Source organism: Rhinopithecus roxellana, chromosome 5 (genome assembly GCF_007565055.1).
Source record: "Rhinopithecus roxellana isolate Shanxi Qingling chromosome 5, ASM756505v1, whole genome shotgun sequence".
NCBI lineage: Eukaryota > Metazoa > Chordata > Mammalia > Primates > Cercopithecidae > Rhinopithecus > Rhinopithecus roxellana.
In genome coordinates, this window is record NC_044553.1 from 122,892,117 (window position 1) to 122,913,400 (window position 21,284).

Sequence of the window (21,284 nt, forward strand, 5' to 3'; positions counted from 1 at the left end):
AGCCCCCACTGTGACGCACAGGTGTCACCCTGTGCCATGGTGCCCTGCCCGTCCTGTAGACAGCACCCTGTGACAGAGGCTAATAGATACGGTAATCATAGGCCCCAGGAAGAGCAGACACCGTGTCCTTGTGCCTGAGGAACGATGCTTTGAGAGCCTGGAAATGAGATTAAAAATGTATTTCAGGCTGAGACAAGGCTCCCTTCTTCCCATCACCCCCTTCCTCCTCCACTGTTTACATGGCCCATCATGTCTCATCTGCATGTGTCCAGCTCCTGGAGGCTTAAAATTCCACGAGGCATTATTTAAACTTCTCATCTCGAGTGCCTCTCCCTCTAAGGGAAGCCCCCTCTTACAGGTGCTACTGCAGTGGCCCAGCTACTGCTGATGCCGCCACTGGCCGTATTCAAGTTCAGGAATCCTCCCCTGTTTCCCAGGCTAGGCAAGGACTTGGGGAGAGGGAAGGGCTTGAGGTGGAAGGTCAGGAGCTGGTGGGACTCGTCAGGTATGGGCAACCTGAGTGGCTCAGGCTTTGCAAATCTACCTTAAGACTTTTTAGATAAAATGTATGCATTCTTTCTTGGTAGGTTCCACACCTGATGGCCACCTGCTTTCTCCAGGGGAGGACATTAGTCCTTTGCTGCCTGACACCCTGAGCCCTGGGCCTTCAGCTTTTTGCAGGAAGCAGCCTCCTTGCAGCCACATCTTAAAATGGCCTCCAGGGGAGCTCTGTGAAACCCAGATCTGGGCATTCTGTCAGCACCCAGCTCAGGACAGTTCATACTGGCCACTGAGCAAATGTGTACATTATGAAAAATCAAATCAATTAACAGGAGAGGTGCCGCATAGTTCCTGGAAACATAGAACCTAGGAAAGAACTTTGGAAATCATCCAGTGCAATAATCCCAACTCCCCCTCCTTTTATAGCAAACGTTGTCCAGTGTACTCTTCATTATCCTGAAATGAAATTCATGGATAATGTTACCTATGTTGGAATAAAGTCCATTTAATAACCCCTACATCGGGAGAAATCAAAGGAAACCAATGTAATCAAATAGTCTGCATTTCTGTAAATGCTCTCACACAGCCATACCGCAAGACTCAATGAAGCAATCAGATCCTGGCACCCATATGTGGGATGCCTAGTTACACAGGCAGGGGACATAGGTGTGCTGAGCATACCTTCAAATACCCCAGGAGGCTCTGTCGTCCAAAATGACAGCTAACTCTTGGTAAAGTCCCAAACAAGCCAAGCGCAGCCTTGCCCATCTCCACAGCTCCTCTTCCCTTTGCGTGGATATAGAGCCATGCAGAGCATACCCTCGTGTACACGTTAGCTCTTGGCCTGGCCAGCAGGTTGCACTGGGAAGGGCTGGGTGCATACGGGTGCTGCCTAGGTCTGCACCCCACCTTCAGGCTCATATATTTGCAGTTGCTTCCTGTGCTCAAGTGCCGTTCTAAGGTCCTTTCCAGGAATAACTATTTAACCCTTCCCATTTCCTATTCCCCACTTTACAGAGGGGGAAGTTGAGAAAGGAGGAACCATCCCCAGGGAATGGTTGTAGCCAGTGAAGGATTGGGAGGGTGGATGGCGAGGCTTCCACAAAGACTTGGCCCAAGAGAGTGGCATTGAGAGAGCATGCATCTCCCAGAGAAGAGGCTCAGGAAGTGGCACCCCAAGTCAAAGCCTGCTTGGGATGAGACAGTGTCTCAGACCTGGTGACTCGGGAACCTTCAGCGTCGAAGAGAGTAGGGAGGGGGTGCTTTGTTTTATGGAAGCTGTCAGTGCCATCTGTGGCTATTCTTTTCTTTAAAATTTATTGGCCAGGTGCGGTGACTCATGCCTGTAATCTCAGCACTTTGGGAGGCGAGGTGGGTGGATTGCCTGAGCTCAGGAGTTCAAGACCAGCCCGGGCAACACAGTGAAACCCCATCTCTACTAAAATATAAAAAATTATCTGGGTGTGGCAGCACGCGCCTGTAATCTCACCTACTCGGGAGGCTGCGACAGGAGAATCTCTTGAACCCGGGAGGTGGAGGTTGCAGTGAGCCAAGATTGCACCATTGCACTCCAGCCTGGGTGACAGAGACTTCATCCCCCCCCCCCAAAAAATAATATATAAGTCAATTGTTTAAATAGTTTTTCCCTCATATATACAAACAGCCTATGAGCCTCTGAGGCATATCCGGGGCCACACAGAGGTCAGGGAGCCCTCAGTGTGTCCTCAGTGCCTTCCCCCAGGGTCCCACTTAAGGAACCTAGAGAGCAGCACACAGGCAGCCCTGAGGGAGTCCACTGGTGACAGATGGAGGGGGAGATGCTGGTGTGAGCAGAGAGCTCTGAAACGAGGCTTACAGATGATCACACCAAGGTTGGCCATTCCTTTATTGGGAGCAGAGACTCAACACATTCAAAATGTGATACTTAAAAAGAAAAAAATGTTTTTCCAAAGAGCAGCTTACCAATTTGTCTCTTGCTGCTTAGAAACAACACAGCAAGTTTATAAGTGCCTGCTAGGGATCTTGGGAGCCAAACAGAGTGCGTCTACCCACCGGGCCATGGAAGCAGCCTTCCATCTGTATCTGATGCGTGGCTCCTGGTTAAATCAAACGCTCACCTATGCTCTACTGTTCCCCAAGCCATGTGGAATGTAACATTCCAGTTTTCAACATGTTTGACAACGAACCATGCTTTTTCTTACAATAGACAAATCTAATCTCTTTTTCAATAGAAATGTATCTTTACATGTTACAAATATTATTACATATTCTGCTCAACTTGATTTTATAATTGTGTTAAAGAATTATTTATTGGCCAGGTGAGGTGGCTCATGCCGGTAATCCCAGCACTTTGGGAGGCTGAAGCAGGTGGATCACAAGGTCAGGAGATCAAGACCATCCTGGTTAACATGGTGAAACCCCGTCTTTACTAAAAAATACAAAAAAATTGGCTGGGCATGGTGGCGGGCGCCTGTAGTCCCAGCTACTCAGGAGGCTGAGGCAGGAGAATGGCAGGAACCTGGGCGGCGGAGCTGGCAGTGAGCAGAGATTGTGCCACTGCACTCCAGCCTGGGTGACAAAGCAAGACTCCATGTCAAAAAAAAAAAAAGAATCATTTATCAAATACCAATCAAATTGGTCTATTTGTGTACCTATCTGAATAAAATAATGGAGGAAATATGTAATGCTTATTACGAGACATTACAGTAAGAATCAGATACTTCATGGTGGCAAGAAAGTTTTTTCTTTTTTTTCAAACTTCTTCTTTTTTTTTTTTTTTGAGATGGGATCTCATACCCAGGCTAGAGTACAGTGCCATGATCTCAGCTCACTGCAGCCTCCACCTCCCAGGCTCAAGAGATCCTCCCATCTCAGCCTCCCGAGTAGGTGGGAACTACAGGCGTATGCCACCAGCCCAGCTAACTTTTTGTACTTTTGGTACAGATGGTGTTTCTCCATGTTGTCCAGGCTGGTCTCAAACTCCTGAGCTCAAGTGATCTGTCTACCTCAGCCTCCCAAAGTGCTGGGATTACAGGCATGAGCCACTGCGCCTGGCCAGCAAGAACGTTTTAGAAACCAGAGGTGTCCCCAAACTGAATTACCTTTGTTATTAACCTCCCTTCTCTTGGCTACTTTCTAAGTTTGCCAGTTGCCACTGAAAGACAGGGTCAGAGTGGGAGTAAAAAGCACAGCTACGCCTACCCTTGTGGTGTATGACAAGTCTCACTGGGCCATATTCCTTTGCCACTCCTCTCAGCAGCCCCAGAGCACAGACCTCTGAAGAACCCTTCTCTGAAAAGGCCCCTGGCTAAGGGGTGAGAGGTCGAGGAGCTGGGGTTGGGGGCATCCAGACTTTTAGCTGAGACCTCTGTTCCTCAAGTCTGTCATCTTTGACATTGTTGACCTATGGATCACAAAGCACCATGAAGTGGCCAGGAGCTGTGGAAGGGACTTCATGGCTATGGAGCTCTGTCCTCAGCTTATAAAGGGGGCACGTGCCGAGAGAGCTGAGTCACACTGATTAAAAGCACTAGGTGTATTTATCCACAATACATCTGCTGATTGGTTCATGCCCTACCCCAATGACCATTAGCTCAGGGGCCCAAAGCACTGTTCCAAAGGGATGCCAGCCACAGTTAACTCCGCGGAAAGAACTGGCCAAGAGTTTTTCACTCATGCCTGAAGGCCTGGAGAGAAGAGAAAGCAGGAGTGCACCCAGATGCCAGCCTCCCCCCAGGAGCCCTGCCTGTCCCCTCCTGAGCTACAAAGTAGGAACAGACACTTGGATCCCCCACCAGACCTCCCCAAGACATCCATGCCCACAGGAAGCGCATACCAGCCACCACCACCCGATTCCTAAATGAGGGTCCCAGCCATCTCTGTTTAATGTGCAGGTTTCTCCATCTGGCCACTCCAGGCTCCTGAGGGCCTCCACACTTCCATGCATGGTACTGGAGTGAGAACATGCGCTCCAACAAAACCCCTTCTGAGGGGCTGGGAGGCAGCAGCACCAGCCACCTGTCCCTACAGGACAGGAGCAGCCAGCACTCACTGTCCTGAATGTGGGGAGTGAGGCTTTGGTGGGCCAGGGTGACACCCTGGTTCTGCTCTCCGAGAAGACCCCAGTTGTCATTGTCCCACAGGGCCACATATGATGTGTGCACAGAATGCACCCTCTGGGGCTGAAAGCTTCCCCACCCACTTTTGGCATGAGCTCAGGAGCCCAGAAATTGTCTTAGGTGCTGAACGCTCTCTCAGTCTGAGAGTTTTTTCAGCAGCACTTTTTTCAGTTTTGTCTTAGTCAATTCAGGCTGCTGCCACAGAATACCACAGCCTGGTTGGCTCATAAACAATAGAAATTTATTTCTGATAGTTCTGGAAGCTGGAATACAAGATCCAGGAGCCAGCAGATTTAGTGTCTGGTAAGGGTGTCCTCTTCCTGGTCTACACACAGCAGCTTTTTACTGTGTCCTCACATGGCCAAGAGAAAGAGAAGAGCGCTCTCATGCCTGTTGTTATAAGGGCACTAATCCCATTCTCAAGGACTCCACCCTTGTGCCTTAATCAGCTCCCAAAGATCACACTCCTAATACTGTTACACGGAGACTAAGCTTTAACAGTGAATTTTGGAGGAACACAAATATTAAGTCAATAGCAAGCTTATTCCATAGACCAATGACCAATCCAAAGATCTTATCTACATAGAAACTTTAGGCCAGAGAATGTATGTCTGCCACCATTGGCCCTGATGCCCAGCCTAGGGGCCCCATCCTCAGGGACTGGCCTTGGCCTCATGTACAGGCCATCATTATTTCCCTCCTCCCTCCCTCTTTGCTTTGAGTTTAATTTGCTACCCCTTTTCTAGTTTCTTAAGGCAGAAATTTTGATTACTAATTTGAGATTTGTCTTCTCATCTAATATAAGCATTTTAATGCTGTAAGTTTTCCCCTAAGTACTGCTGTAACCACATCATACAAATTTTGATGTGCTATATTTGCATTTTCATTCTGTTCAAACTATTTGTTAATTTCCCATGAGACTTCCTCTGGCTCATGGATTATTTAGAAACAGGTTGTTTGAGTTTCAAGTTTTGGGGGATTGTTCAAATATTTGTTACTGGCTTATAGTTTCAGTTATGACATGAGCACAAATATGATTTCTGTTCTTTTCAATGCACTCAGACTGACTACGAATATGTTCTGTGTTGGTGAATATTCCATATGTATTTGAAAATAATATATACTCTGCTCTTATTGTGTTCTAGAAATGTCAATTACCTCAAATTCTCTGAGAGTGCGGCTCAGTTCTTCTATATCCTTACTGGTTTCTGCCTATTTGCTCTGTCAGTTACTGAACAAAAAGTAGTGAAGTCTGCAGCTGTAATATATTTCTCTCATTTTTGTTAGTATTTGCATCATGTACTTTGAAGCTATGTTATTAGGAGCATTCATACACATAGGATGATTATGTCTTCTTGGAAAATTGACCCCTTTATCATTATGTGATGTTCTTCTTTGTCTTTGGTAACAGTACATGTTCTGGAGCCTACTTTGACATAAATATGGCTACTCTAGCTCTCTTTCCATTAGTGAATATCTTTTAACCTACATATGTCTTTATATTTACAATGGGATTATTTTTCTTTTTTTTCTTTTTTCTACAACCTCAACCTCCCAGGTTCAAGCAATTCTCCTGCCTCAGCCTCCCAAGTAGCTAGGATTACAGGCATACACTATCATGCCCAGCTATTTTCGTATTTTTAGTAGAGACAGGGTTTCATCATGTTGGCCAGGCTGGTCTCGAACTCCTGACATCAAGTGATCCACCCATCTCAGCCTCCCAAAGTGCTGGGCATGAGCCACAGTGCCTGGCCCCTACAATGAGATTCTTGTAGACAGCATATACGTGGGTTTTGCTTTTTTATCCAGTGTGACAATTTTATCTTTTAAAAGATATGTTTTGACCATTTTCATTTAATAGTATTAATGGTATGTTTGGATTAAAATCCACCATCTTGCTACCTGTTTTCTATGTATCGTGTGGGTTCTTTGTTCCTTTTGTCTCTTTTCTGTCTTATCTTGGGTTAATTGAGCTTTTTAATGGTTCCATTTTATTTCCACCATGGACTTGTTATTATACCCCTATTTTTAATTGTTAGTGATTTCCCTAGGTTTACAATAAACATCTTTAATTAATGAGATTTTTATTTTTATTTTTATTTTTGAGACAGAGTCTCACTCTGTCACTCAGGCTAGAGTGCAGTGGCACAATCTTGCAGCCCCTCACTGCAGCCTCGAACTCCTGGGTTCAAGCAATTATCCTGCCTCTGCCTCTAGAGTAGCTGGATTACAGGCACACAGCACCATGCCCAGCTAATTTTTGTATTTTTAGTAGAGATGGGGTTTCACCATGTTGGCCAGGCTGGCCTCGAACTCCTGACCTCAAGTGATCCACCCACCTTGGCCTCCCAAAGTGCTGGGATTACAGGTGTGAGCCACCACACCTGGCCTAATTAATGAGATTCTATTTTAAGTAATATTATTCTACTTCACATGTTGTGTAAGGATATTACAACAGCGTATTACCTATCCCTCCCTCCCATTCTTTCTGTTATTATCAGACATTTTATTTTTACATCTGTTATAAATTCATAATGCACTGCTGCTCTTTGCTTTAGAGCAATAAAAAAGAAGAAAAAATGAATTTTCACAACCATTTATTCCATTTCCATCACTCTTAATTGTGTAAATACAAGTTTCTAGTGGTACCATATTTCTTGCACGTTAACATCTCCTGTAGTTCAGGTCTGCATGCAATGAATTTGCTCACTTTTGTTTGAAAAACTCTTTGTCTTCTTCATGTTTCAGAGATATTTTGGCTGGGTATAGAATTCTATATTAACAGTTTTTTGTTTTTTTTTTTCTTTCAGTACTTTAAAAATGTCACTCCATTATCTTCTGGCTTACCTGTTTTACCATGAAAAGTCTGCTGTAATTTTTATCTTTGTTTCTCTCTATATAATGTATCCTCTTTTTTCTCAGGCTGCCTTCAAGACTTTCTTTTTGTCTTTGGGTTTCAGAAGTGTTAAGATGCTATTATAGGCATATTTGTGTTGTTGTTATTTTTCCTGCTTGGTATTCGCTTAGTTTCTTAGATCTGTGTCGATGGTTTTCATTAATTTTGAAAAATTCTCAGCCATTATTTCTTTAAAACGTTATTTTGCCTTGTTCTTTCTCTCTTCTGGGATTTCATTTACACAGAACCGAAGGTGCCTGATACTGGAACACAGCTCTTAGATGCTGTGTTCACTTTCCCACCTCCTTTTTTTCTGTTTCAGTTTGTGTAATTTCTTATAACCTATCTTGAGGTTTACAGACTCTCTGCTCAACTATATCAAATCAACTGACCAGCCCCTCAAAATCATTCTTCACTCTATTATTGTGTTTTCATTTCTAGAATTTTCATTTAATTCTTTCTTATAGATTTGTTCTCTATGCTGAAATTAACCATCAACTCTTGCCTGGTGTCCAGCTTTTCTATTAGTCCTTAACTTATTAATCAGTTACTTTTAATTCCTTGTCTGATAGTTTCAACACCTGTGTCATATCTGAGTCTTGTTCTATCAACTGATTTGTCTTTTATCAATGTGTTGGGTTTTTTTAATCTTTCCTTTCGCCCTATAGGTTTTTTTGTTGTTGTTGCTGAAAGCCAGGCATCTTGAGTGGGACAGTAAAGACTGCAGTAAATCACTTTTATTCCTGGAAAGAAGCATGCCTTTCCTTTTGCTAGGTTTTTAGAGTCTAGGTTTGGACCAGTCTAGTCATGATAGCCCAGGAGGGTCAGTCACCCCCATCCCCAGATCCAGGGATACAGTGCCTGCCTAAGACAGATGCTTAATTAGAGTAACAGAACATGACCCTTAGTGCACCCAGTGTTTGTTGCCCTATACTCTGCAGTTTAAGCTTTTGTTCCTTGGTAGAGGTGGAATAGAAATATCTATGGAGACACTCTCTTAGAATTCCTGCCAGTCTTTTGTGGGAGAACCAGGTAGGTCCTGTGGAGAGGAGCCTGCAAGTGCATGTGAATTCCCTTTATATCTTCAACCCCAGAGTTCCATATTATTTCACTAGCTGATACTCTTCCTTTACCAATTTAACCATTTTAGCTGAATTATTCTTACTGCGGTCCAGCTGAATTGGCCCTTCTTAAGCTCATGTCTGTCTCTCCTTGGAGGCACCTGTCTTTCCTTAGATATTGGATAAGTCGGCTTCCCTGTGACTTCAGCTGTCTGCTGGGTTAAAGATAAGTTGTGAATTTGCAGTTTGACTGGCACGTTGTCATGGTGGAACAATGCTCTTCCAGCTTCTCACGTCGGAGACAAAAACCAGAAATCTTGATTTTTTAGAAAATACGTACTCAGAATATATTCAGGCTAGTATGAGATGATGCCTATGTGTTTCCAGGCTAAAAGACATTCAAGAGGCCTTTCAAAAACAAAAGCAAAACAGCTTTCTGGCCTTTCTAGGCTCATGTTGAAAAGCAGTTGCTGTTCTAGACATTTACCAGCAGAGGGCAAGCCGCTGTGCGTCTGCTACTCACTGGTAAAGCCAGGTTTCCAATAGGGAAATGTCAGGGTGTACAGTGAGAGGCAGAAGCATCCCGAGCAGCCGCTGCTCACAAGGAGGACCTGTTTTCATGGCCTCCGGGCCTGAGCTGTCCCTGGGCTCTGCAGCCCTAGCCCTCACCACAGGCCGCAGTTGACCCTCTGCAGAGAAGCCTGCCTTTAAGCCCCTCGGCGTCTTCAGTTGTGAGCAGGCATGTCCCTGGAGCCTGTCTCAGTAGCTGGTCCTTCACCCCAGCCAGATCTAGGCCGCAAGGCTGCAGGGCCCTTCTAGGTGGACAGGCAGTAGCCCCTTCCGGGGTATTCCCACCGTGCACTGGAGCCCTGGGTGGCTGGAATGGAAGGGAGTCCATTCCAGCCCTGCTGCTGAGGGGAGGAGTCCCCAGGAACCCCATGATAGAGAGGTGAGGGTGACTGGGGTGCCGTCTTAGCTCAGGTGGTTTATCTGAAACAAACAAACCAAAATCAGAGTGGCTTAACACAGTGGAAGTCTGAAAGGAGTGTTCTCAATTGTCAGGCAGCTCTTGAGTGGGGATCTGCTGTCTTCTGCAGGCACCATGGAAGGGAAGTGGGGAGAGGCCCCCCTATGCCTGAGCACATCACCCAACACTTCCCACATTGCTTCTGCCCACAGACCACGGGTGCCGCTAGGTGCCTGTTCCCCCTAAATCCTGGGGGCGGGGTGGCTAAGACATGGAGTGGTGGCTGGGCTGATGCTCTCCAATGGCAATTCTACCCTGGGAAGCGGGTGGACAGCCAGACCCAAAATGTCCAAGTTGCACCCACAGGAACTGCTTCTAACAGATTATTCTTGTTCTAGAACAGTATTTCCTGAATTTGCTTGATTTTAAAAGCCACAGGAGATGCTTATTTAAAATGTCACTTTCTGAGTCCTTTTCCTGGACACTTGGTTTGGCCCATCTGTTCATGGGGGCTTGGAACTCCCAGGAGCTGCACTGCTCTATTCAGGGAAACATTGTGGATGGGGAGAGCCTGTGACACCCCCTGCCCCATGAGTAAGAAGCGAGGCTAACCCCTTCTCTGTTTGTGCAGTGACTCATAGAACTATAGGACAGGCTGCTGGGCACCACCCAAGGGAGACCTGTCCCTGAGGCAGCCCTGCAGCCCTCCCTGGGTGTGTCTACTCTGCAGCTCAGACCTGGGAAGGGTGGCCATGTCAAGGCAGAACCCAGCAGGCTGCAGCAAAGCCAGGCCAGGCTGCCCTTGACCTCTCAAATCAGAGCACTGCACTTTCCAATCCCAAGCCAGATTAATGAAAAGCCCGGGCCAGGCACGGTGGCTCACGCTGTAATCCCAACACTTTGGGAGACCGAGGCGGGCGGATCACAAGGTCAGGAGATCGAGACCATCCTGGCTAACACGGTGAAACCCCGTCTCTACTAAAAATACAAAAAATTAGCCAGGCATGGTGGCGGGCACCTGTAGTCCCAGCTATTCGTGAGGCTGAGGCAGGAGAATGGTGTGAACTCAGGAGGCGGAGCTTGCAGTGACCCAAGATGGCGCCACTGCACTCCAGCCTGGGCGACAGAGCAAGACTCCCTCTCAAAAAATAAGAAAAAAGAAAAGAAAGGAAAGCCTGGAGCTGGTCGTTGGTCAGCAAAGCTGCATTTCCCTTATTCACAGCTTGGGGAGGCTGGGGAAGAAAAGGTGCAGGGGTGGAGAGGGGAATTACTTGTACCCACTTTTCCTCTTAAGCAACACTGGAGGGCAGCATTGAGTTAGTTTTTCCAATTTCTTACCAAATCAACTATTGGTATTCAGTCTTCGATTTGATCTGTTTCCTTGCCTTTTTGTTCTTGCCATGGCAGCCTTGCTGTGAATCATGGGCCCCAGCAAAGAGGCAAAGCAGCTGACCCAAGGCCTTGGGCTGTGCTTCTCTGCTGTGGTGTGACTTCTAGGAGTGGGGCCTGCAGGGGAGCTAACTGGAGCCCACAGGAGGCTGCTGCTTGCTCCAAGGAAAGACTTGGGGAGATCATCTCCCGCTTCCTCCTGCCCTTGTCCCTGACAATGCCCTTGGGAGGAGTCAGCCATGTCATGAGGAACTCCTCTCATCAGGTCCCCCAGCAGCTCAGAAGCTCCTAGAAGATCCCAAACCTGTAGACACCCCCTCCACCCTAGCCCATCTGGAGTGAGCCAGGATTTCCCACGGGGGGCGAGTTTCACCACAGAGCTTTTGTGATGAGTCAGTCCCTCTGAGAAATGACCAGCCAGTTGCTCGTCACTGCAGTCTCCACCGACATGTGACCTCCTCAAAAGGACCCCCTGACCCCACCCGAGAAAGGCTTCACCATCACTGCCTTCTGCCTGCTGTTTACCCTTCCAGGGCTCATCACCACCTGACATTATGAGGTGTTTGTTAACCTGCTTATCTGTCCCCAGCACAGGTGAGCTTCCTACGGGCAGGGGCGGGTGGGTCCACGGGTCCCAGGCACTGACACAGACTTGTGGCACAAAATCACAAACCACTAGAGGTCAGCAACACCCTTGCTCGTACATTCAGCCTTTCTCTGGGATGAGACAGGAGAGCTGGGCCCCAGACCCACCTGCAAGGTAGCCTCCCAAAGTGTGCCTAACCTGCCTAGATCCTTCCTAGAAATAGCAGAAGCAGCAATAGCTTTTTTCCACCATTCTGATGCCCAACGGAGTATCTGCCATTGGACAGACCCAGAGAGACCCAGGGTCCAGGTGACGCTTCCAACTGCTCTCCACTGTCTGCAATAAATATGGGATTTTAAAAATTAGCAATAGTGGTTTTGGTCTTCACGCTCCTGCTGGTACAGATCTGTGTAGATCTCCACTCGGTGCACTTGTCACCTGAACACCTGGCTTGGGAATTTCCTTCCCATCCTCCCTGGGGACTGCCGGGGCTCCCAGCACGGCTCTGTCTCTTCTGTTCCAGCCGTGATCCCCCTGACGGATTCTGAGCACAAGCTGCTGCCTCTGCACTTTGCAGTGGACCCTGGCAAGGACTGGGAGTGGGGCAAAGATGACAACGATAACGCCCGGCTGGCCCAGTAAGACCCTACTCTGTCCCTTCCCCCAGCGCCCACAGGGAGGGCTATGGCTGGGGCATCCTGGGGAGGGGCTGTACCACCCCTGCTCCTCCTGGGACAGCTGGCATGCAGGTGGGCTGGGTGCTACAAGGGCCAGCTCAGACCATTTCAATAGGGTATTCTTCTCTTGCCAGCCTTATCCTGTCGCTAGAAGCCAAGCTGAACCTTCTGCACAGCTACATGAATGTGACATGGATCCGGATCCCCTCCGAGACACGGGTGAGCCTGGCTGTGCCGGGACCAGATCTGGCGGCAGGGTCCAGGCTGCTCAGCTCCAGCCTGGCCAGGGTGCATCCTCCCAAATGCTCCCACAGTCTTGCCTGCCCCTGCCTGGCCGCCCACGCCAGCCATACCCACAGCCCAGTAGCTCCCCCATCCCTGTGACCTAGCCACCCTGGCTGGGGTTTGAAGTGGCTCGGGTTGGACCCAGTGGGTGTGTACACCACGTGTAGGCATGTGTGCATGCAAGCATGCACTCTTGTAAAAGGATTTTTGTCCCCCTATTTTCTGCAGAAGGAATAAACACGCCCACTCAGAAAACAAGCGACAGGCAAGTCACAACACAAAACTATCTCTACTGAGATCAGAACACAATGTGCTGCCGCAGAGCGGAATTAATTATAAACTGTGTGGGTCCTCAAGAAAGCCAGGGAACTGAGAGCGCGATTCCTCAGCGCCCCCTTCCTCCCCTCCCGGAGGCAGCACACTGGTGGGTGGAGTTGGCAGGAAGGTGAGGAGAGGGGCCTGTGCCCCGTGAGGCTGCCTGCCTCCAGAGGGTCGGGGCTGCCCCTGCTTGCAGACGCTGAGGGATTCATTGTAAGCATCTGACTGATGTTTTTTGACATCTCAGTAGTGAGCTGCCACGGAAAAGGATTTGTAAAAAAAACAGCCTGCAAATAATTGGTCCTCTCCAGCCAATTACTTAGGCTTGAAGTGGGGCTCATAAAGAATTAGTAAAGGAGAGGTGTAAGTCAAGGAGTCGGGTGGTGGTCAGCACTGATCAGTGCTCTCAGACTCCGGCCTTTGCCTGTACTTCATCTCCCAGGGCTCCACGAGGTGGGGACTGATACCCCATTTTACTGATGGCATAAGTGACAGCCAGTCAGTGGCAGTCTGAGTGCTGCCCCTCAAAGGCCTGGAGCACTCTGGTGGTGCTGTGGCTGTTCTTCAGCACCCACATGGGGAGTGATGGCAGCGGCTCAGGATCTAGAATCAGGAGGCTCTCGGGCTGAGCATAGCTTTGCCTGCAATTGCTAGGCCTTGGTGCCTTCATGTCAGATGCAAGGCTCTCAGCTGACAACTGTGGGAAGGGTTCTTCCAGCCAGGGACTCCTGAGCCCGGTCTCAGTGCGCTCCTGCTAGCACCAGGCGCACCTCCGTTCCTGGCCCAGCCCGTGTCCACCCTTTAGTGTCTCACACACCGGTCTGAGACACTTCACACCTTCCTATCCCAGGTGGGAAAGGGAAAGGAATTTCAGAGTGGGAGGTGGTGTGGGTCAGTTCTGCCCATGTTTGCTTCAGGGTGACCTGGTCACAGGTCAGTCACCGACTCTTGGACTTGCTTGAGGGGCCTGGGGGTTGGGGAGACAAAAATTAAGTAGGGGAGCAATAGGAGCCTTCTCCCAGGCTCATCCCCTGGAGGCCAAGGAAGCCTGTTCAGGTATGGGCACCAGTTCCTGCAGCACCCAGCCGCCAGCATGCGGGGCCCTGCCTCTCGTCCAGTGACAATCAGTCAGAATTCTCTCCTCACCCAGGGAGGTCCCTCTGCAGAGGCAGTAGGTGCTTCCTGTCTCTCTGCCCTCCCACCTCTTTTCTCAGGTTCCCCCCGCCCCAGATATGGTCGTGCCCTCCTCAGACTGGTTGACCACCTCAGTGGGTCTCATCCAAGCCGTGCTTCCCAGCGTCACCCCACCCCAAACCACCCAGGGGTCATTTTCTGGGAATGGGAACATCTTTTTTGCTGAGCACAGGCCTATTTGAGAATCCTCCTCAATTTAGCACTCCACCTTGCCAAACAGAGTGAGAAAGGAACCCCTGAAGCGATTTGGCATCCCTGAATCAAGGGGGTGTTTGATTCAAGATCCGATGAATGAGATTGAGTGCAAGGTTTCTGTCCCCTGCCCGGCGTCAGGAAGTGAGACATCTTTTGAGGGGAGACAGTTTTGTGCAGGCCCAGTGTCCTCCCCACCTGAAGGCCTCCATCTTCACAGAGGCTGGCCTGGGACCTGTGTCTGGTCAAGCAGGGGGCCTTGTTAGTGGGGGAAGGCCAGAGAGTAAACCTGATCATTCTCTGAACTGTGACGAGGCTCTGGGGACCAAGGCCCAGTGGGGTATTTGCACCATGCCCCAATCCCCCACTCAGGGTTCCAGGTTACCAAGTACCTGAAGTTCCCCAGACAGAAAGAATGAGTACACCCCAGCTTCCCTGGCCAGAAGACACACGCAGATAAGTCCCTACATCCTTTTACTACTGCAGTGAATCAGAGCCCACTCCTATCCGCTCCTTTCCTTCAGCACCGCCCATCCGGGTATCACAGTCACCAGAGAGACGGTGGGGACTGGGACAGTGAAGCTTGAGGGCCCCAGCCTTGGCAAGACAGGGGCAAGGTGTGTCTTCCTCGGCCAGGCTGTGGACCCCTCTTCTCTAACCACCTTCACTCCGGCCCTCCCTCTCCACACAGGCGCCCCTGGCACAACCGGAGTCTCCCACGGCCTCGGCAGGGGAGGACGTGCAGTCCCTGGCCGACTCGCTGGACTCGGACCGCGACTCGGTGTGCAGCAATTCCAACAGCAATAACGGCAAGAACGGCAAGGACAAGGAGAAGGAGAAGCAGCGCAAAGAGAAGGACAAGACGCGCGCCGACTCCGTGGCCAACAAGCTGGGCAGCTTCAGCAAGACGCTGGGCATCAAGCTGAAGAAAAACATGGGAGGCCTCGGCGGCCTGGTGCACGGCAAGATGGGCCGCGCCAACTCCGCCAACGGCAAGAACGGGGACTCGGCAGAGCGGGGCAAGGAGAAGAAGGCCAAGTCGCGCAAGGGCAGCAAGGAGGAGTCGGGTGCGTCGGCAAGCACGTCGCCCTCGGAGAAAACCACGCCATCGCCCACGGACAAGGCGGCGGGCGCGTCGCCGGCGGAGAAGGGCGGCGGGCCGCGGGGCGACGCCTGGAAGTACAGCACGGACGTGAAGCTGAGCCTCAACATCCTGCGCGCCGCCATGCAGGGCGAGCGCAAGTTCATCTTCGCCGGCCTCCTGCTCACCAGCCACCGGCACCAGTTCCACGAGGAGATGATCGGCTACTACCTGACCAGCGCGCAGGAGCGCTTCAGCGCCGAGCAGGAGCAGCGGCGCCGCGACGCAGCCACTGCCGCCGCCGCCGCCGCCGCCTCCACCGCCAAGCGGCCACCGCGCAGACCCGAGACAGAGGGCGCGCCGGTCCCCGAGCGCGCCTCTCCGGGCCCGCCCACGCAGCTGGTGCTCAAGCTCAAGGAGAGGCCGAGCCCCGGGCCCGCGGCGGGGCGGGCGGCGCGGGCGGCGGCGGGCGGCACGGCCTCCCCGGGGGGAGGCACGCGGCGTGCGGTCGCCAGCGGACCAATCCCCGGCCGCAGCCCCCCGGCGCCAGCGCGCCAGAGCGTCATCCACGTCCAGGCGTCGGGCGCGCGGGACGAGGCGTGCGCGCCGGCCGTGGGGGCGCTGCGGCCGTGTGCCACGTACCCGCAGCAGAACCGCTCGCTGTCGTCGCAGAGCTACAGCCCGGCGCGCGCCGCCGCCCTGCGCACCGTGAACACGGTCGAGTCGCTGGCGCGCGCGGTGCCCGGGGCCTTACCGGGCGCGGCGGGGGCGGCTGGGGCGGCAGAGCACAAGTCGCAGACCTACACCAACGGCTTCGGCGCCGCGCGCGACGGCCTGGAGTTCGCCGACGCCGACGCGCCAGCCGCGCGCTCGAACGGTGAGTGCGGCCGTGGCGGCCCGGGGCCGGCGCAGCGGCGCTGCCAGCGCGAGAACTGCGCGTTCTACGGCCGCGCCGAGACCGAGCACTACTGCTCCTACTGCTACCGCGAGGAGCTGCGGCGGCGGCGCGAGGCGCGTGGGGCCCGGCCCTGAGCGGCGCGGCGCGGCGCAGCGCAGGCGGCGAGGTTCTACCTTCGAGGATTTCTTTTCCATTGTGTCGGTGTCTTTTTTACATGCTCTGGTCCACCGGAAGGCCGGCGCCTCCTCTGTCAGTGCCGTGTACGTGTTTGGTCAAACGTTCCTAATGGTGCCTGAACCTACACTGACGCCACTCAGGTAGTAGACGGATAGGAAACAAGTCATACTGTTGGAAGTGGGTGTGCTAGCCTAGCATCTGCCTCGTACCTGTGGAAACTCAATAGCCATTGCAAGAGTATTTTTGTTCCTCAGTAAGAAATAAAGAAATTCGCAGCCCTTTGTTTTTAGAAGGGAGTGTTTTACATGCTTTTTTTGCTTTTTTTTTTTTTTTCTCCTAACCTAGCGATGACCTCTTCCAGGTAGCGGTCCCCTGTGCGCGGTTGGTAGTACCCAGGGCATAGAGTGAACGCGCACCCGGGGCTGCGGTGGAGGCTCCTCTGCGGGCTCCACTTGCCTCTCATCCCGGGACCTAGGAGAAGGCGGGTACCTGGCCGCCAGCTGACGCCCTGGTGGTCACTGTGGCCCTTTAGAAACACACAGCTCCATTTCATAAGCCAAACCTCCTCCCCCAGCCCCGGCTCAAGCACCATTCACACTGCCATCCAAGCCGCGGGCGGCCGTGGGAAGGCACTGGACCACCCGTCTCACGGGCGCGGTTAGGTACAGCGATGGCTCCCAGTGCCGGGCAGCTCAGGTGACAGGAGCTTTCCAAAGACACCTAGGGTCCAAAAAGCAGGGTTCCCATCTCACAATTTGGATTTGCCCATAGAGGAGAAGATAGGACAGCCTGCTCACATTTCTCTTTTGAAGGCACTTCCACAGTGGACTGTCGCTGGAGGGCCCCTGGGCAGTGACCATCGGTGCCCCAGGAGACAGCGAGGAATTGACCCTTCGGTCTCTGTGTAAGCCCCCACTAGGTTGCTGCTCTTTCCAAAGGGAAGGAGCTGGGGGAACCGGGAAGGAACCCCACCCCAACACCTGCATCTGTCTGGGTTCAGCCAGGTAAAGGAACTCACTGTGATCGTGGCCCCTCCATGGGGCAGGACGACCCTGCCTCCGTCTCGTGACACAATGAGGGAGCAGCCCGATCCCTGAGCGGTCTCTTTTTTGGTGCCTCCTACATTTCTTGAGGAAAAAAAAAAAATGTGTCCTTAGCTACCCTGTTTTGAGCAGCAATATGCAGCCTCTTCCTTCCAAGATTACCTCCGGAGAACGCCATTCTTGGCCAGGGACACTGAGGAGCTAAACCTGCCTCACTAAGGAACGAGCTTGTTTCCAAGAAATGAGGATAAGATGGGTAAAATCCTCACTAACAGAAGAATACTATAAAACCTGTGAGAGCCTTAGAATAGCTTCTAATAATCCTAGGAAAGGAGAAAGCGCCTGGCTTTGCTGTGAGTGTATCCTCAGAAAAAGCAGGAGGTCGACCATCTCTTCACTGGAGCCAGCTTCTCCTCTAGAAACGATGCTTTTTTCCCTAACTAAAGAGCAGCAAAAACAAACAAACAAAAAAAAGTGGGAGGGGATTTTTTTTACTTGTTTGGAAAATTATAATAAAACAATTATCTCCTGTGAGTAATGCCTTTTTGTTTTTAATTATTCCACAGCAGGTGGAGTTTTCAGTAATTTGTTCAAGTTTTACATAAGTGGTTCCTTAAATCAAAAATTATTTATTAAATAGGATCTTTAAGAAATTTTTTGAAAGTTTTACTTTTCCTGCTGAACAATATTTTCAATGTGTCGTAATTACTGTACTAACATCCATGTCCCTGATATTACTGGGGTTTCTTTTATTACTCAGAAAACAAAAGTGGTTTTTTAAAAATCTCATGGAGAAGGTCTGTGGCAGCTTTCTGGACTGATTCTTCGTGTCACGCTGAGCGGCTGCTTTGGCATCCAAAGCTGTGGGGTCACAGAAAGTGTTGCTTCAGGTGTGGATGCCAGCCACTCCTCATGCCCCTCACTCCTAAAAGATTGAGACACCCAACCTTAAAAATGCCTCAATAGTCCATTCAGAAACCAAACTCGTGTGCACAAGATGTCAAGGAGGCATAAAGTCAATTCTTTTTTATTTTTCTCATTTCTTAATGTAAAAACAGCCAACCAGAAGTTTCTAAAACTGGCTATGCAAATTCAGATCTCTTCTTTCTCATGCTATCTGCCTGGTTTGTTTAATTAAAAAAAAAAAAAAAAGAATAAAAACAGTCCATTGTAATACAGGAAAACCTTCCAAACCAGGCAGGGTACGTAATTATCAAAACACCAGGACCTATTCTACCCTTGCATTTCAAAGTTACCTCCACCCATCACCATCTGATGACAGATGTGCCCTAAATAAGAGCCTGAGGTAAAACCACTGGCTGCATCCTGCGCCCCAGCTTCTCAGTATGGTAAAGAGACGCCAGACGTCTGTAGACACCTGCTCCAGGCTGATACATTACCACTCAGTCCACATGACTTAGGAATAGCCATTTCCTTTTGTGAGAGATCTGAATCCATCCTTCCTCTAAACAGTATTTAAAAAAAAGGGGGGGAGAGACCCGATAGTCATATTAAATGTGCAGGCCCCATGCACCGACAGCATGTTCCTTGAGAAGAGCCGTTTAGACCTAGTCCCTGGCCAGAGACCAACTTCATCAGGCTGGCCAGGAACTATTAAAAACTGTGTTGACTGCATGTGGGCCAAGGGCTTCCCTCACATTCCATGGCATGAGGGCCCTTTGTGGAGCAGGGAGAAAGGGAAGAAGGTGAGTCCCCCTGGGGTGTACGGCCCTGCTGCCATAGCTGACCCTGCCTGAGAGCAGCCTTCCCCACCTGATCTGGCCACACTTCCCTTTCCAGGAAGGACAGGTGTCTCCAAGGGACTGCAGGTTTCCAGAGGATCCCAGGTACTTCTAAACCCCTGTGAAGGTTATTTCAGAAATTCACATTTCCTGCACATTTGTTACCTGGGTAAATGATTTTTTTAATATATTGTTAAGGGAAGGTGTTTTTCAGTGTATTCTGTTTGTAGATTTTATGCTGTGTTACGTTGGAATTTTACAAGCCAAGTTTAAACTATACTATAAAAATTATTTTTATATTATTTTCAGAACATGCCACAGAGCAATATTTTGCACCCTTTATTGTCACAGGGTTGTCCCTTGGAAGGGTAACTGGAGGTGGGAAGGAGCTCCAGTGTGGGGTCCGGGGGTAAATGCTTTTTGCTGCTTGTTCGAATACCTTCTGAAAGTAGGAATGTATAAATGTCTGTTTTTATTGAAAGCTTGATTTCCTTTTTTCTGTTCATGGATTTTGGTACTGCACCTTTCCTCTTAAATGAGTACTTTGTATTCACTAAATTATTGTGGACCTTTTCTTACCTATTACCACCCAGTGGCATTTGAATCTATTTCTTTACAAATTGAATGTTTTTCCAAATGATTTAATTTCCTCATTCTCGTAGCTTACTGTCAAGAATTGGGTGGCTGAAGATAACAGGACTCTCCATGCCCCCCAGGTGCACACCTCAGGGTGTGGACATCCTCCATGCAGCACCCGCCCTGTCTCTGAGGAGGGGTCATGGGTCCATCGCCTACCCCCACCTCCCCCCACTTAGTATCCACAAACTTATTTTGCAGACTATTCTACTTTGCAAAAATAAACTTAATCTAGCAAAATATACTTCACATTAGTTAAGATAAAAGGGCTGTACTTATCAATGGTGGGAAATTTGTGCAAGAAAGAAACAAAGACTTTTCCAAATCCGTGTGTGTAAGTTCCATTCCATGTGAGTCTTTTATTTACTAAGAGACTTGGAGTAAAAGCTGAAGGCATCTGCTGTATGTTTGGGGCTCCTTTCTTTATGACATGATTCTTTTTCTCCTCATCTTGGTGTGGACTTGACAAATTAAGTTTCCCCAGTGTTCTGTCCTTTGTCTTTCTCCAGTGCTTCTAATAAACAAGAAGAAATGTGTTTCCATGGCTGAGCGAGCCCTGCGGGGTCAAGCAGACCTTACCAGCTCTGGCTTCATCCTCATTGGGCTGCAGAGGCGGCCCCTGCTCTAGCTGAGTCTGGTTCTGCTGCCAGCTGAGGACAGACACACCATATGAAAGGCCCAGAGGTAGCTGGCATGTCAGGGGCAGGTATCCCCTTCCAAAACGCCTTAAAGTGATGACTCTTTGGAGACCTGAGGCACCACCTTCACATTTGCTCCTGACTTGAAACTCTAGCTGGCCAGTTTTAGTGTGGCTGGCCGGGGCAGTGACCAGCGCTCAGCTTTGTTCTTGTGTAATTCAAGTCCACCCTGCTGCCCGTGTCCTCTCCACAGCTCTGGGTCTATTGGCCCAGAGTGTATTTCTGCCAGTGCTGCCTCACTGACTCAGGAGTGGGTCCTGGATAGTTCATGATAGAGAGGCCAGCACATGCCATGGGGAGAGCCCCCCACGCTTACCCAGGAGGCCCTGCTGCACATCCAGGCTGGACCACTCTGCAAGCTTCTGTCGTGAAAGACAGCTATGGGCACTGTGCAGATTCGCCTGTTAGCAGTTATGCAGGTCCCTTCTTTTCCAAAAGATCTATTCTTCTTCCCACTGCACCCCCAGCAGAAAAGAGCTAGGGAGATGCCCTGCAGGGACCCCTGGGAACAACAGGTGTGTGCAGTCTGCACAGTATGAAGAACTTGGCCCCACCAGGCTGAGCCGAAGACACACGTCATTGCAGAACAGCACTGAAGCCACCATCTCCAACCATGCTAGTAATACTACTGTTTCTATTTATTTTGCCAAATAGTTTGTTGAAATTTGCATTTTTGCTATTTTAATCTTGCCAAAAAAGGGGGCCTCACTAATCCTAATTACGTACATACAGAATGATGCACATCGCTTATATCTTTTTATTCCTCCCAAAGAGCATCTCAAGGATATATATGTATACACATACACATTTGTTAGTTTAATGTAA

The 21,284-nt window shown here is 50.0% G+C and overlaps 1 protein-coding gene across 1 annotated transcript in view; it reads left to right on the forward strand.

Moving 5' to 3' along the window:
* OTUD7A (OTU deubiquitinase 7A) overlaps positions 1 to 17,917 on the forward strand; it is a 373,673-nt gene extending 355,756 nt beyond the window's left edge. The window contains exons 12-14 of the mRNA XM_030931684.1: positions 12,042 to 12,156; positions 12,330 to 12,414; positions 14,876 to 17,917. Coding sequence (XP_030787544.1) covers positions 12,042 to 12,156; positions 12,330 to 12,414; positions 14,876 to 16,297 — 1,622 coding nt within the window. The 3' untranslated portion in view covers positions 16,298 to 17,917. The remainder of the gene's footprint in view (positions 1 to 12,041; positions 12,157 to 12,329; positions 12,415 to 14,875) is intronic.
* The last annotated feature ends 3,367 nt before the right edge of the window (positions 17,918 to 21,284 follow it).